The sequence below is a fragment of the Saccostrea cucullata genome, unplaced genomic scaffold (assembly GCF_032062105.1).
Source record: "Saccostrea cucullata isolate Sc308-1 unplaced genomic scaffold, CSIRO_AGI_Scuc_v1 ctg14387, whole genome shotgun sequence".
Lineage (NCBI taxonomy): Eukaryota > Metazoa > Mollusca > Bivalvia > Ostreida > Ostreidae > Saccostrea > Saccostrea cuccullata.
In genome coordinates, this window is record NW_026919051.1 from 1 (window position 1) to 15,372 (window position 15,372).

The 15,372-nt window shown below is 35.0% G+C and overlaps 1 protein-coding gene across 1 annotated transcript; it reads left to right on the forward strand.

Moving 5' to 3' along the window:
• Positions 1 to 192: 192 nt before the first annotated feature.
• On the forward strand, positions 193 to 15,223 carry LOC134278460 (cholesterol transporter ABCA5-like; the record flags this gene model as incomplete). The annotated part of the gene is made up of 16 exons (XM_062760780.1): positions 193 to 335; positions 2,822 to 3,244; positions 4,252 to 4,388; positions 5,578 to 5,850; positions 6,354 to 6,485; positions 8,358 to 8,510; positions 8,680 to 8,817; positions 9,031 to 9,123; positions 10,366 to 10,572; positions 11,058 to 11,279; positions 11,474 to 11,646; positions 12,035 to 12,110; positions 12,518 to 12,612; positions 13,040 to 13,159; positions 14,734 to 14,984; positions 15,164 to 15,223. Coding segments are annotated over 16 exons (2,696 nt in total), but the record flags the coding sequence as incomplete, so codon positions are not given.
• Between the last annotated feature and the right edge of the window lie 149 nt (positions 15,224 to 15,372).

Sequence of the window (15,372 nt, forward strand, 5' to 3'; positions counted from 1 at the left end):
TATCTGTTCAAATGAAGAATCTTGAAAAAAAAAGTAGCTTTTTTAAAAAAAAGAAGATCTCAATTTACAAATCATATATGAAAGATAAAACTTTGGATATTTTTATGAAAAGTGAAATATGTTAATGAAAATGATCCCAAACAATATTGACCATTCTTTAAAGGAAAAAAATGCTTTATCTACACATTAAAGTGGTTCAGTTAATCTTTTCTTACTATGTTTATTAAACTTTCCAGGTCTATTCAGTGACTTGGATGGTGGTAAAGCGGAGACCCTTGGAATCAAGTCCTACGGAGTTTCCATGACATCATTAGAGGAAGTCTTTATGAAGCTAGGTATTTGTTTTAAAGGCACAGCCTTTTACAACATATTTCTTTACCACTTTTCTGTAGTAGAAAATAAATGCAGGATAGTTATGTAGTGTTTTGATCTGAAGAATTTTTCATTAACATGTTTAAAGAAGGATTGCTTGAGTTTATATTGTCTAAAATGAGTCCATTATTTTTGGCATAACTCAAATTTCAATATAGCAAGCTAAACATAAATGAAAGGGGAAACAAGGAATCTCGTTTTTTTTTGGTAGTCATTTTGTTGCATTTGTACCACTGCGGGGCAGTATTAGGGGCATATGTGAATAGACAAAGCCTTTGTAAATATTGAAAAGCCATCTGTATGAATTACTGCATTTTTAGGTCACCTGAGTTTACTCAGGTGACCTATTGCTATCTGTTTTCGTCCGTTGTCGTGTGTCGTGCATTGTGCGTTAACATTTGAACATTTTCAGCTTCTTCTCTGCAACCACTGAACCAATTTCAACCAAATTTGGCACAAAGCATCTATGGGTGAAGGGGAACAAAAATTGTGAATTTCATTATCCCTGCCCCCTGGGGCCTGAGGGGTGGGGCCAAAACCACTAAAATTAATGCAATCTTTAAAAATCTTCTTCTTTACTCCTGGACATCAAGCAGTCAAACTGTTTGCATGATTGTAATCAGCAATGAGTCCTCTACCAAAACTGTGAAATTCATGGCCCTGGGGTCAGGGGTTCTAGTGCTAGGGCGGGGCTAAATAAGTAGGTAGTGTACCCGCAGTAGGTCTTTGAAAATCTTCTTCTCTGCTTCTGGGTATTAAATAAACTAACTAAGTACATAGTTAATGATGAGCAAGAGTGCTTCTACCAAAATTGTGAATTTTATGGCCCCAGGGTCAGGGGTTCTGGTGTTGGGGCGGGGCTCTATTGATTATATAGTGAAAATACATGAATTCTTTGAAAATCTTCTTCTCTGCTCCTGGTTATTAAATAAACTAACTAAGTACATAGTTATGATGAGCAAGAGTGCCTCTACCAAAATTGTGAATTTTATGGCCCCAGGGTCAGGGGTTCTTTTTTAGGGTGGGGCTCTAATGATTATATAGTAAATGCATGAATTCTTTGAACATCTTATCCTTTGCTCCCGGTTAATATGCTAATGATATAATTACATATTTAAGGCCAGGATTTATTTTATTTTCAGTTTTACAAACCCTCCGCTCAAGGTTTTGAATTTTCTGAAAAAAATTTTAAAAAATTTTTTTTTCCGATGTCAAATTTGAGTCGGGATCGAGATTTCAAATTTACGAACTTGCACTTCCAGTTTTACGATGAAACGGCGGGTAAATAAAGCTAGATCTGAGAAGATAGCTTGGTTTAGTGTAACATTCATGGATAAGAGTGCCATTCAAAACGTTTCACCTGTTCAAAGGACAAATAAAATGCTGACGACTTTGTTGCACAATGACAAGCTGGTGAGAGAGAGTTTCAAAGTAAGAGAGAGGTTTTAAACTGCCCGTGGTAGCTATCTATTGCATATTGCCAGCGACATTGTTTAGGTCTCTGTTATAGCTTACAGTCTAAGCATCATTCTTCAGAAAAGGGTTGCTTATGCATCAGATGTAATGAATAAAACTATGGGAGAAGTTAAGTCCATTTGAGGAAGAAATATTTAACAATAACCTGAAGAAATTAAAAAAAATTCAACTATTAAAAGGCAAGAATATACAAATATATACAGGCATGTAGTATCATTTGCATCAGCCAGAAAAATTATTTTACACTTAATTGAAAAAATGTTCACCCTACTCCAGTCTCCGCAATACTCCCTGTCTGTTTTATGATAGGAATTATAATTTTAGGCATCAAGTAAATTTTAGAACAATGTCTACATATTCACCAAACACATATTAAAAAAATGAAGATATATTGAAAGACTTTTAAAGAATTGATTTTGTAAAAATATATTTTGATCAACATCACAAAAATTATATAACTGGTCCAAACTGGCAGATGATGAAATAAGCAATTAAATGTTCTACTTTCCTATTTGTAAGCATTATGTTTCCAGTGGTAAGGAGCCTATTAGGATAGCATAAAAAAAGAATGTACAAATGTTAATAATTGATTTATCAAAAAAAATTTTTTATTTCCTTCTCCTTCGGGACTTTTTTATTCTCATGTTCATAACTAAACTTAAACATGAAAAAAAAGGCTGGCCTTAAAATGAAGAAAGGGGCCTCTTTCAAAATAGATAATTTCAGGGCCGCTGGGTCAGGGGTACCAGGGGGGTACTTTGACTAAAAATAAATTAATGCTTTGAAATCTGCCCTTTGATAAGCAATGGTGCCTCTTTCAAAATTTGTGAATTTCATGGCTTTTGGATTAAAACACGAACCAAATACAATCGCTGGAAAGTTGTTACATGATACTCAGGTGACCTATAAGGCCCGTGGGCCTCTTGTTATTCATGGCAATTACTGGTACATGAAATTTAAAAAATATTTTCAGAGGAAGATAACTCAACTGAGAATTTGCAAGAAATGATAGAGTCAACAATGGAAACTGAAAATGTCCACGTCCACAAGAACAGAGTTAGCCCCCTTACTGTAGCGGACGTTCAAACCACTGAAGTAAACATTGACACAGATTTACTGGACCTTGAGAAACAGACAGAAAATCTCTCCACGAGACAGTTCAAAGCTATGGTCAAAATGTGGGCACTTCTTAATTTCCGTAACAAAGCCAATTTGATTTTTGCTCTCGTTTTGCCAGTTGTTTTTGTGGTGGTAGGCATGGTAATAAATAAGACGGCAACCAATATTACAAAGGACCTCACACCTACCCCTCTTAGTCTGATGGGCTTGCCTGCTTATGCCAAGATGAGGAATATTCCATCAGGAGCACCAAATTTATTACTTCGCAATTCTGATGGTTTGTTGAATTTACTTCATGTTTTAAGTTGAGCTTAAGGTTTTGAGAGCAATTCTCTTATCTAAGTCTTTCCAGACAAGACAAATTTTGTCTGCAAGGTGAACCAGATGATTGGCCTCTGGATAAACTAGACTTCAGTGTCATCATTTTAACATTTGGCTAAGAGGTAGAGCCATATTGGGCCTTATTTGGCCCTGAGAATTTCTGAAAATTAAAAACCGCCCAGTTTAGGTTGTAAATGCAGTATTTATCACTTGGACTGTTGGTGAACACGTATCTATTAATTGTGAGGTAATTTCACATTTAGTCAATGCATTATGACGTCATAAAATGCGTCATTTTCTTTATATTCTGTAAATTCCTTTGAAAATGACCTAAAATTGAAGCGTTTTTTCAATATTTCATAGAGAGCACAACCTCTGATCCAAAATATGCCAACACATAATGAAAGACCTATATCTGAAGATCAAAAAACATGTGTTATTTTTTGGATCGTAGGCTGTGCTCATATTTTTATTCTTTGCTGAAGGTAGTCAAATACGCATATTTTCTGCAAATTTCAAGAACATTGCAATTTCTAAAAGCCTGTTTTCAAATATTTGGATTCTCAAAACGAAATTTTATTATAGAACATGAAAGCACCAAGTGTCTACTTTATTTTGATATATGAAAATGGAAAGAGGGTGATAGTTAATTAATAGATATTAGTACAGGGCCATTTTATGTATAAGATGGCTCTTGCTCTTTAACCAGCTTGACTAGAAGGAATCATGTATCTGTATCTATATGTGAGAGAGAGAGAGAAAGAGAGAGAGAATGAAAGCAATGTGCCCCAGGTGAGCATTGTGTCCTATAGGAAATTTTTGTAGTGGAATGTAAAACGTATAGATAATTTTTCCTTAAAAAGGTTAGGTGAAATGCATAGAAATGTATTCAAGCATTAATAATCCTTAATTCATATTCATTTGTTGGAACATATACTTGTAACTTATTTTGAAATGTTTCAGGTTCTCCAGCAAATGATTGGGTAAACCTTATAAATAGCACCTACTACACAGACGTGTTTGACAACACCACCAATCTGTTGAGTATAGCACCACACTATGCTGGAATGGACATCTCCAAACTTCTATACACAACCTCTGTAAGTCCCTGTCTTTTCTACTAGCTAAAAATTTGCTTTAAGCAAAAAGAGAAAAAAATTCAGGTGTCATAAAATTATCTGTATTTGATAAGTGTTATTGTAGTAAAAAAATTCTTGTATCTTTTGTTCTAGTAGCAATAATGTAGCCCTCTCCCCCTTGTCTTTGGGGGTGGGGGCTCTAGAAGAACATATCAGATTAAAAAAAATTGGAGAGGGTTACATTATTGCAGCTACTTTTGTGTTGTCTACATACTGTAAAACGAGAAAATTTGGCGCATAAGTATTTTAGCGCAAACGCAAGTGGGAATGCATTGGCGCAAATAAATTTTAGCACTTGCACTTGTCATTTAAATATGATATTTTGTTGTTTTTTTTAATCCACACTGTGTTTGACTTTTTGGTTAATTAAGCACGGAAACACAATCGCACTCCTGTATATAAGTAAACATTTGTCAACTTTACCTTGGTGTTGCAATAACATGGACGTGGCACATTGTTATAATCTATTTCATTTTTATTTTAAATAAAAGAAATATAGGATTTATGCATTTAATTCTTATTAAAACAATGCATGCGTCGAAAGAAAGTTACTTGGATAAACGGTAATCATAATCAGTCTGCAAGCTCAATCGCCATGCTTGATTGCATTTTTTACCTCGAGGCGATAGATGATTGACATGCCGAGAAGCCAAACTTTGAAAGTGTTAATGATAAGAATTGGGTAACAACTACCAGGGTAACAATAGTTTAATTAAATCATAACTTGGCAGAACTTTTTGTCTTCTTACCATGTGCAGTGCCAGTGTGTATATAAAATCCAACGACCCTTCGACATTATGTAATCGCGCGTTCCGGTTTACATGTACTTAGGTAAAAAGACTCATGTAAAAGCTTTGAAATATTTCGAATTCGAAATCCGTTAGCGCACAATAAATTTTAGCGTTCAGGGGATCTTGCGCCAAAGGCGCTAAAATTAGTAGTGCGCCATATATTCTCGTTTTACAGTATGGATGCATAAAGAGGCTCAGTTATATGTTTCTCGATGAGAAGTTTTATTATGGTTTACCAAGAAATGTGCACTGTGTACAAATTTGTTGCTTTTGACAAACTGAATATGTTTTGTGTCCTTGTTTGGCTTAATTAGATAACTGTTCCCTTCTTATTTTACATGTATTTCTTCTTTTTGCAGTTTGCCAGTGCCTTTTCCATCTTCTACAATGCCACTGCTCCACACAGTATACCCATGATTCTCAATGCCCTGTCCAATTCCTTATTCAGCCTGCAGGCCAACAAATCAGGTGTGGCCACCACATCATTTATTTCTGCCACTAATCTCCCCTGGACGGGAAAAGAGGACAACAACCGATACAACCAGGGGGCGTTCTCCTCCATTATTCTGATTGGCATGGCATTCATTTCTGTAGCACCTACATTCTCAGTATACATGGTCAAAGATAGAGAGGTATGTTTATATGAAATACTCTTAGAGCTTCACTTTCTCAAACTTGATGAAGCCTAGAAAAAAACTAAGAGATAATAGTCTGATAATCTTATAATTAATATGTCTCTAGTGTAAGAAAATTTGTTATTCATGAACAGCTTGGTGACATTTTTAAAAAGCATTAAATACAGACATCTTTATAGAGTGAATTCAAAATAAATCATGACTTTACAGTACTCTAGCATGCTAGAGGTTTAATTTAAGATACTTTGAACTTGGCACCTTGTCCAAGGTATATAAGGAGCATAGGGATGTTAACTGAGGCTCTTACTTGTAGGGGCAGGCTTTGAGGCTTTGCTGGAGCCACAAGGGTCAGAATTCTGTGTAGACAAAAATATGAGGAAATATGTTTATAAAATTTTTTTAAAGAACGGTAGATGATAAGTGGAGAAATCAATAGATTATCACTAGTTTTGAAGCATTTGATAAGGCTTTGGAATTAAATGAGAAATTTTTATTTGTAGACGAAATTCCGGACCCAGTTGCGATCTGCAGGGGTCAGCTTCTGGATGTATTGGGGTACTCATCTGTGTGTTGACCTAATTAAATACAGCTTCCCAGGAATCCTGTGTGTTATAGTGGTCCTCATTATGCAGGTATGGTAAAAAAAATGAAAAATCTTTTACACTTTTAGTAATAACACCAAAATGTGCACAATTTGTCCTTTCTTGTGCCGGAAACGTCTTTATTATATCAGCTAGAGTTTTTTTTAATGAAGATTTTTGGCAAAATATGATTTTTTTTTCCAACATTCAGACAAAATGTTGCCCTTAGCTCTTGTCCTCAGGCAACAAATCTCTTCAGGTCAAATATATCATAATTTAATTCTGGTTGTAATGCTGTATTTGATTGGATAAAAAATTTACTTTATATCGTATAAAATGGGTTGCCTACGTCACAGTGACTTGCGTCAAAAACGTATCAATCCGCCTGACGTTACATTCAAATTTTGTACAAACTAAAGTCATTTTGTTAGAACAATCATCTTTTTTTCTTACATCAAATGAATGAAAATTAAATTATAAGCAATGAATTTAATAGCTACCCATTTTATACGGTAATAACTGGGTTAGAACAGTTTACGCTTTTTTTATAAACCGCGAAGCGGTTTATAAAGCATAAACTGCCCCAACCCAGTTTATACCGTATAAAATGGGTAGCTATTAAATTCATTCCTTAAATAAATTGCCCTTCTACTAGGTCTATATCACCTTAACTTCTGTATATAAAGTATTTCTTTTGGTGAAATTCCTTATGTGCTGCCTAAAGTTTCTATTTTATATGTACAGTCAGAACTTGTTATCTCAAACTTAGTGGGAGTGTGAAAGTACAATCATTTATTAGATGTCTGAGGATTTTAGATGCATGTACAGTATAATTTGTCCAAACCGGCTACCGCCGGTTCCATAAAATTTGGCCGGTTTAGACAGAATCCGGAGTGCAGGAAAAATGCAGCAAAATATACGTTTTGAAAATTTCGTTGTTTATTTACAAGTTCATCTTTATACATAATATAAAATATAATTAAATGATGAAATCGATCAATATTATGGAGTCTAGAAATTTTAAGATAGTCTCTTATGACTTACTGTATTTTCTTCAATTCTTGTTTGTTCACGAAGTCGGGTGAAATGTTACCTAAATCAAAATCTACAGGCACGCATAATATAGGCCTACTATAGTTCAAGCAGACCAGGTTTCGCTTGTCAAAGAGCTCATTTAATGTAAAAACAGTAATGCACAATTATTTACGATGTGCTAATTATTAGATTGAATTTTTAATTTTTATGTAAAAAATTACGTCTTCCCCCACAGTGTTATGGCGCCATTTTGAAATGCGTTCGATTTTCGATCCCGATTTATATATTGATTTGTAAATCGCGTACATATTTATTTTTTGTATTTATGTTATAATGTCGTAAAAGGAGTTAAAACAAGATTAATATTTTTCTAAATTGTAGTTCAAACATATACTAGTAATTTTTTTTTCAACTGGGCAGTGTCATCGCCGCATTTCACTGAGTTCGTCTCATGGCACTGCTAATGTAAACACAGATTATCAAATCCACCACGAAAGGTGTTAATTGCTTTGAAGTAACGCAGGTGTGGCCGGATTAGAGGAAATAATTACAGTTAATTATGAGCAGTTGGGACCAGTATGGCCGTTCGGAATACAGAATAGACAGTATCCGGACTACACAGAATTTTTTCTAATGAATTTGTTAAAGAAGTGCATGGGACTAAAATTTATAGACGGAATGGACAAAAGTCCGGAGTACTCAGAGTCCGGATTAGACAAATTTTACTGTACTTCAAAAACAAATGGTTGGGTCTACCAAATCTGACAAATCCATGATATTTGAGATATCAATGTTCAATATGCTTAGATTTAACTGTATATACTAATTGTAGTAACTATGCACTCAGCAGATTAATATTTGTTGACTTTTCTGTATCATTTTTTCCAGCTGGACAGTCTCAGCAGTGCTGGTGCAGTGGGATCCCTGATTCTTCTTGTCCTATTCTACATTCCTTCAGCGACTATGTTTGCATATTTGGCTTCTTATATGTTTGACAAAGCTGTGACCTGTCAGCAATTTATTGTAACAATATTTATATTTGTAAGTACATGTTTCACTTATTGTAACAATAAATTGTTTTTGTTTTACCTTAAAGATAAAGATGAGTGATTAATTCTATTATCCTATCATACAGTTACTGGTAGGATGATATTTATCATCAAAACAGATTGACGGCCGAAAAATTATCCATATTTTTTTTATATTTTAGCTTGGCCTGTTGCCCTATTCAGCAGTTTCTGTGTTGGACATGTTAGCTGAACAGGATATTGCCAGGATTCTACATATTGTATTCTGTTTGATTGATCCCCCCTACATTATATTCGGGGGAATGTACTACATTGATAAGGTAGGATTAAGTTCTGATCTTCATTGATCAAAAAAAAAGTAAATTTAGTAATGTACTACTTTTATAAAGTGAGATTAAGTACTGTACTACATTGATAAAGTAAGACTTGGCTTTTAAATACATGTATGTTGTGAATTAGATTGAAACCACTCCTACAATTTGCCTTTTCTCCTGATTAATATTCAGTAAAGCTCATTTTTTGTTGTTTTGTAGATTTACAGAGTTAATGTCTTCTATTCCCTGGGCACTGTGGAGGATTCAGATTACTTCAAATTAGAAAATAACATCGTCTACACCTACATTATTGTAAGTTTTCAATTTTGTGGTATTTAGATTTTGTAGTAGGAGAGACACAAATTCATGTCCAACAGAAAATGTAAATTTCAAAGGCATACCGGTATACTCAAAACTTTTAAAACAGTAAATTAAAGAGGAACAGGACCTTTAGCTAAAAAATTCCTGTCAATGAATTTTTTTCGTATTTTTTATATTACTAATTTGATATGTACTTAACATTTTAAAATGGTCCTGTCATGGGATTTCTTGACTTATTTAAAAATATGCCCCACAAATACCGCCCTGTTTAGAGTTTGTATGGAATTTAGATACTTCATGTTTACGGGCCCATAACGGAGTCCATAATGTGAATTTTTACGCACAGACGATAAAAATGGTAGATAATGCTATTTACTCAAATATTTCAGAATATTCATAGTGTTCAAATAATCTGAAAGCAATTGTTTTAATTTTATATAGTATTTGGGTGGGATAATTTCTGCATTTTTCAAGGCAGCTTCAACGACAAAAACCTCATTTGGAAAAAATTCTGTCAATAAATATTTCTAAATTTACGATTGAATGTCAGTCCTTCATCGTAATTATTTACTGCATAAATATCACAGGGTGAAGCTTACCTCAATATCACACAGGACATCGTTGAATTAGACGTAAGCATGATAAAAACGCTTCACGTCTGTATTTTCCGAGTGCGGGAAATCAATTGTGACGTCACACGAAAACATAAACATTCAAAATTATCTAAATAGAGAGAATCTCTGCTTCTAAACACGAAAAAATATTGATTAAAAAAATCTGCTTCAGAAATTTATCACGATACATTGACTGTGACCCGTTTGTTATGAAATAAAACTGATCATGACGGGTGTGTGTACTTGATCTCGCTGCACTGAGAATTCAAACACTACGTCTATGACGTCATTGACGTCAGACTGCAGGGTAAAGAGAAACAAAAGTGTGGATTGGGCAACTTCACAATATCTATATGATGGCAAGATCTTTAAAAATTTTATTGATAATAATTTCTAAAATTAAATGTTTAAAAAACAATTTTAGAATTTAGAATAAAATTACTCAAGAACTGTTTTGTTTAACAAGGCTTAATATGTATATCATCACCGATTATGACGTAATATGTCTTTTTAGTCATGTGACATGTGTCCTGTCTCCCCTTAAGTCTACTCAAATCAATTATTTTTTACCCTTGAAACCTTGGAAATTTGACCTAACCAGATATCTCTCTGATTTCAGTGTCTGGTTGATATAGTGACAGTCTTTATGCTGTTACGTATGTTGGACATCAAAAACACAGGCGGAGACGTCAAAGAAGCATTTCCCTGTCACGAAAAACAAAACACAATCCCTCATACCAACAGTGATGTCATTCAAAATGAAGATGATGATGTCAAGGCTGAAAGAGAGAGGGTCAAGGCCATATTTAATAAAAACAATTTAGAGGTAAAGAATTTATAGAAAGGTGTTCATATATTTCAGGATGGACATACTTTATTGTTTCAGTTTACATACACTGGTTTGAAAAAGTATTTTAATTGATCAGGTGGAATACATGTATATCTGTCAACAATTAAGTATTTTTAAAATTGCTGTAAACCAACTTTTATTTGCTTGCGAGAAATTTTCGTGATGTTCGCGGGAACTCTGTCATCACAAATATTTCTCGCTGTGAACCGGTCCTTAAAGTCTATGTGCCTATTAACAACAGATCCAAAATAGGCTTGATTGCGAAAATTTATCTTTGCAAACTAGTTTATCCCAGGCTAATCACGAAATAAAGTTGTGCAAATAAAAGCTGGTTTACAGTAATACAAGGTTAATTTGATGCAAATAAAAGTTAAAGCAATTTTTTGACTCCTGCATGGAAATGAAATCCAATTAAAGTATAAAGATATTGCTTTGTCATATGTTATATTTTGTATTTGTAGGGCCCAGTGGCAATTGCTGAAAATCTGAGGAAAGAATTTGAGAAAAACAAAAGCAAACGGACTTGTTGTGGCAAAGGTGAAAAAGAAATAAAAACGGCAGTTAGGAATGTGTCCTTTGCGGTGGATGAAGGAGAGGTATTTGGACTTCTAGGACCAAATGGTGCCGGCAAAACAACTCTGCTAAACATGATGGTAGCAGAGATGGGACCAACTAAAGGACGGGTAAGGAACATATTCGACAGCATTATTTTCAGTTGTATTTTTTGGGGGATGGGAGCAAGTCTTTAAATTATGAAGTATATGTGATGAATTTCTTGAAGATTGCTTAGCATACATGTATCAAGCAAATTGTAGAATTTGTATGATTTCTCTAGACAAATTTTTAGTCTTTTATTTTTTTAAAATTTTTTCTATAGGTTGTAGTAGGAGGCTATGATATTCAGTCATGCATGTCAGAAGCCTTCCAGGCCATGGGCTACTGCCCCCAGCACGACGCCCTGGAGGAGCTAATGACCCTGAAGGAGCATCTGATCCTGTACGCCACCATCAGGGGGGTGCAGGAGGGTAAAGTCAATGATATTGCTGACTGGTAAGAACCAGGATTGTGATCTTGGGCATTATTACTGTAGATTCCTAAATATACATGAGGTATTAATTATCACGTAAAAATTTCATGCAATAAAAAGAAGCATCACAAGGAATTAATTTTACATGGCCTTAATTATCACGTAATTTCATGAGAAGCATCACTCAGGAAATAAAATTCCTTGTTTTTATCTTTATGGTGCTGAAATCAATGTAAAATCTCTTGATCAATGGTCCACTTGCGAATTAATGTTTTCACAGTTTGACATTTGACATTTAGACCCATTTCTCGAATATTAATATTCATGAAAAATACAGAATCTACAGTATCTAACATATATAATATGTCCGCCATGATGAATTTTGTCTGAGTGAATGATTTGATTTTACAGGTTTATTGATCAGCTGAAGGTCCAGGAACATGCCAACAAACGTTCTAAGAAGCTGTCAGGGGGGACTAAGAGAAAGGTAAGGCAACAGGGGAGAGAGATATTCTATTTTTTCTGGATCAATCACAGTGTGAATTAGACCATGTAAACCATTTAAAATATTCTTAAGAATTATTGAGCCATTTAATGCAAGTGAAAGCACTCAAGTGTGGTTACAATTTGGATCAAGGGTTGGCAGTGTAGAAAAAAGAACAAATTTTTAGAAAACTTGAATTCTCCAGATTGTAGGAGCTACAATCAAGCCAACTTGCAAGCACTTGATCATATATACAAATATGAACTAATCACATTCCCTGGGGGATGGGGGTGGAGGTAGAATAGGTCAAAATATGGGAGTCAAAGGTGTACATGGCAGTATACAGGAATATTTGACCACCAGCCCAAATCAAAATTGTTATCCATCCATTTAAATCTTTATTTTTACAGCTGAGTTATGCTATCAGCATGCTGGGAAAACCAAAGATAGTATTACTTGATGAACCTTCAACTGGAATGGATCCTGCTTCTAAAAGATTCCTTTGGTAGGCTTACTATTTCTTTCTATCTATTTGAAGTCATGTACCAGAATGATTCAAGTATCATTCACTTAATCTATTTGTAATATTTATAAAAATCATCTTTAGACATAATAATTAAAACAATACCTATCTTACAGAGAAACATGGAACTTAGAAGTTTGTTTATAAATGATCAAAAAATTAACAAAATTTAAAATGTAAGAACTTGAGAAAATATTACATTTAATAAAAAGGTGATTGCCCAAAAGAATTATTAGATGACCATCTGTGCCTGTAGGACAGTTGTCTAAGAATTTAAATGTGGTCAGGTATATTCATTTAATGGTGCCAAAATTCCTAAGAGCACCTGCCCAAAATTCAAATGGTTAAGGTTCACTGATATCTTGTTTTGATTGGAACAGTAGCCAAGAAAATGTGGTAATTTTTATAGGGACACTATCAGTAGCAGTTTCCAGAACAGAGAGAGGGGATCCATTCTAACAACTCACTACATGGAGGAAGCAGACGCTCTGTGCTCACGTGTGGGAATCATGGTCAATGGAAAGCTTGAGTGAGTGAGAGAATGTTATAAACAATTGAATCTTTTATTTAAAGGACTTGTTCTTAAAAGAAAATCTTTGAAGATTATGTTTCATTGTATTATAAATCAACACTAAGAATATTTTTTGGCTTAGGGTTAGTAAGAGATAGGGATAAGCTGCAAGGGATAAGGTTAGAGTTTGGGATAGGGTTAGAGCTAGGGTTAGCATTATCATTAGGGTAAGGGTTAGCTTAGGCTTAGGGATAGGGTAAGAATTAGAGCTAGGGCTAAGTTTAGGGTTAGAATAAGAGTTAAGGATAAGCTGCAAGGGTTATGGTTAGGGCTAGTATTAGAGTTAGAATTTAGAGAATTAGGGTTAGCTTAGGGTTAGGGTTACAATAAGAGTTAGGGATACACTGCAAGGGTTAGAGTTAGGGCTAGGGTAACAGTTAGAGCTGGGGTTAGCATTATCATAAGGTTAAGGATTAGCTAAGGGTTAGAATAAGAGTTAAGGTTAAGATGAAAGGGTTAGAGCTGGAGTTAGGTTTAGAGTTAGAGCTAAGGTTAGGGTTAGAGTTTGAGCTAAGACAAAGGTTAGGATTAACATTAGGGTTAGGGTTACAATAAGAGTTAGGGATAAGCTGCAAGGGTTAGGGTTAGAGTTGTGGTTAGAGTTAGAGCTAGGGTTAGGGTTAGAGTTTGAGCTAAGACTAAGGTTAGGGTTAGAGTTAGAATAAGAAATAGGGTTAAGCTGCAATGGTTATGGTTAGGGCTAGTGTTAGAATTAGAGCTAGGGTTAGGGTAAGCTTAGGTTTGAGTTAGAATAAGAGTTAGAGATAAGCTGCAAGGGTTAGAGTTAGAGCTAGGGTTAGCATTATCATTAGGGTTAGGGTTAGAATAAGAGTTAGGGTTCAATTGTTAGGGTTAGAGTTATGCTTAGGGCTAGGGTTAGGGATAGGCTGCTAGGGTGAGTGTTAGGGTTAGCCTAAGGGTTAGAGTTAATGCTAGGGTTAATTTTATTGAAAGGTTAGGGTTATAGCTAGAGTAAGGGTTAAACTGCAAGGGTTAGGGTTTGAGTTAGGGTTAGGGTTAGGCTGCTAGGATTAGGGCCAGGTTTAGGGTTAGAAACTGCTATTTAAAGGCGAACAAAAAAAGCAGTAGAGTTAGGGTTGGCTTAGAGTTAGGCTTAGAATTAGAGTTAGGGATAGGGTTAGAGTAAGAGCTAGGGTTAGCATTATCATTAGGTTAGGGTTAGGGCTTGGGCTAAATTTAGAGCTAGGGTTAGTGTTAGCTTAGGGTTAGAGTTAGAATAAAAGTTAGGGTTAAGCTGCAAGGGTTAGGGTTAGGCTGCTAGGGCTAGGGTTAGGGTTAAGCTGCTTGGGTTAGGGATAGAGTTAGGGTTAGGCTGCTAGGGTTAGAGTTATGGTTAGGAACTGCTATTTAATGACAAACGGAAAAAAACCCGACACTGGCAGATGATCAGATAACATAAAAACTGATATATTGAATGCATGTTTATGTAATTATTATAGCATAATGCAGCATAGTGATTTAAACAAAGAGCTGTAGAAGTGATATTCTAAATCGACTATTTTACTTTTTAGATGCCTTGGACCTACACAACACCTGAAGAATAAATTTGGAAGTGGATACATACTAGAAGTGAAGCTGAAGGCCGGGGCAGCTAACGAGTCGACAGAGTCAGTGGATCAGAGAATGGACACTCTGGAGGAGTATGTCTTCACCATGTTTCCTGACGCCATAATCGTGGAGAGGTTTGGATTGAGAGCTCAGTACAAAGTGCCCAAGAACAACGTCAGATCTCTAGCTCACGTCTTCTCCTCCCTGGAGGAAGGTAAGCTATGGAGTTTAATTCATTGAATCTTCTTTTTCTTTTGTTTCAAGTTAAAATACAACGTTTGTCCTTAAAAGCCATTGGTAAGCTATGAAGTTAAATTCATTGAACCTTCTTGTTTTTCATTTGCATCAAGTTAAATTCAAGATTTGTTGTTACATGCTTATTTCTTTTTTCAGGCAAGAGAACACATGACATGGAGGAGTATAATTTCAGCCAATCTTCTCTGGAGCAGATAGGTGTGATTAGAAGGGAGATAATTTATATCAAATTAATATTAAGGGATGAAGTGTATAAATGCATTTGTTCTAGTGGGAATTTTCTCTTCAAAAATCATGAATATGTACACTGTACTACTGTAGTTCAGGGGTTTTAGTGCTAGGGCAGG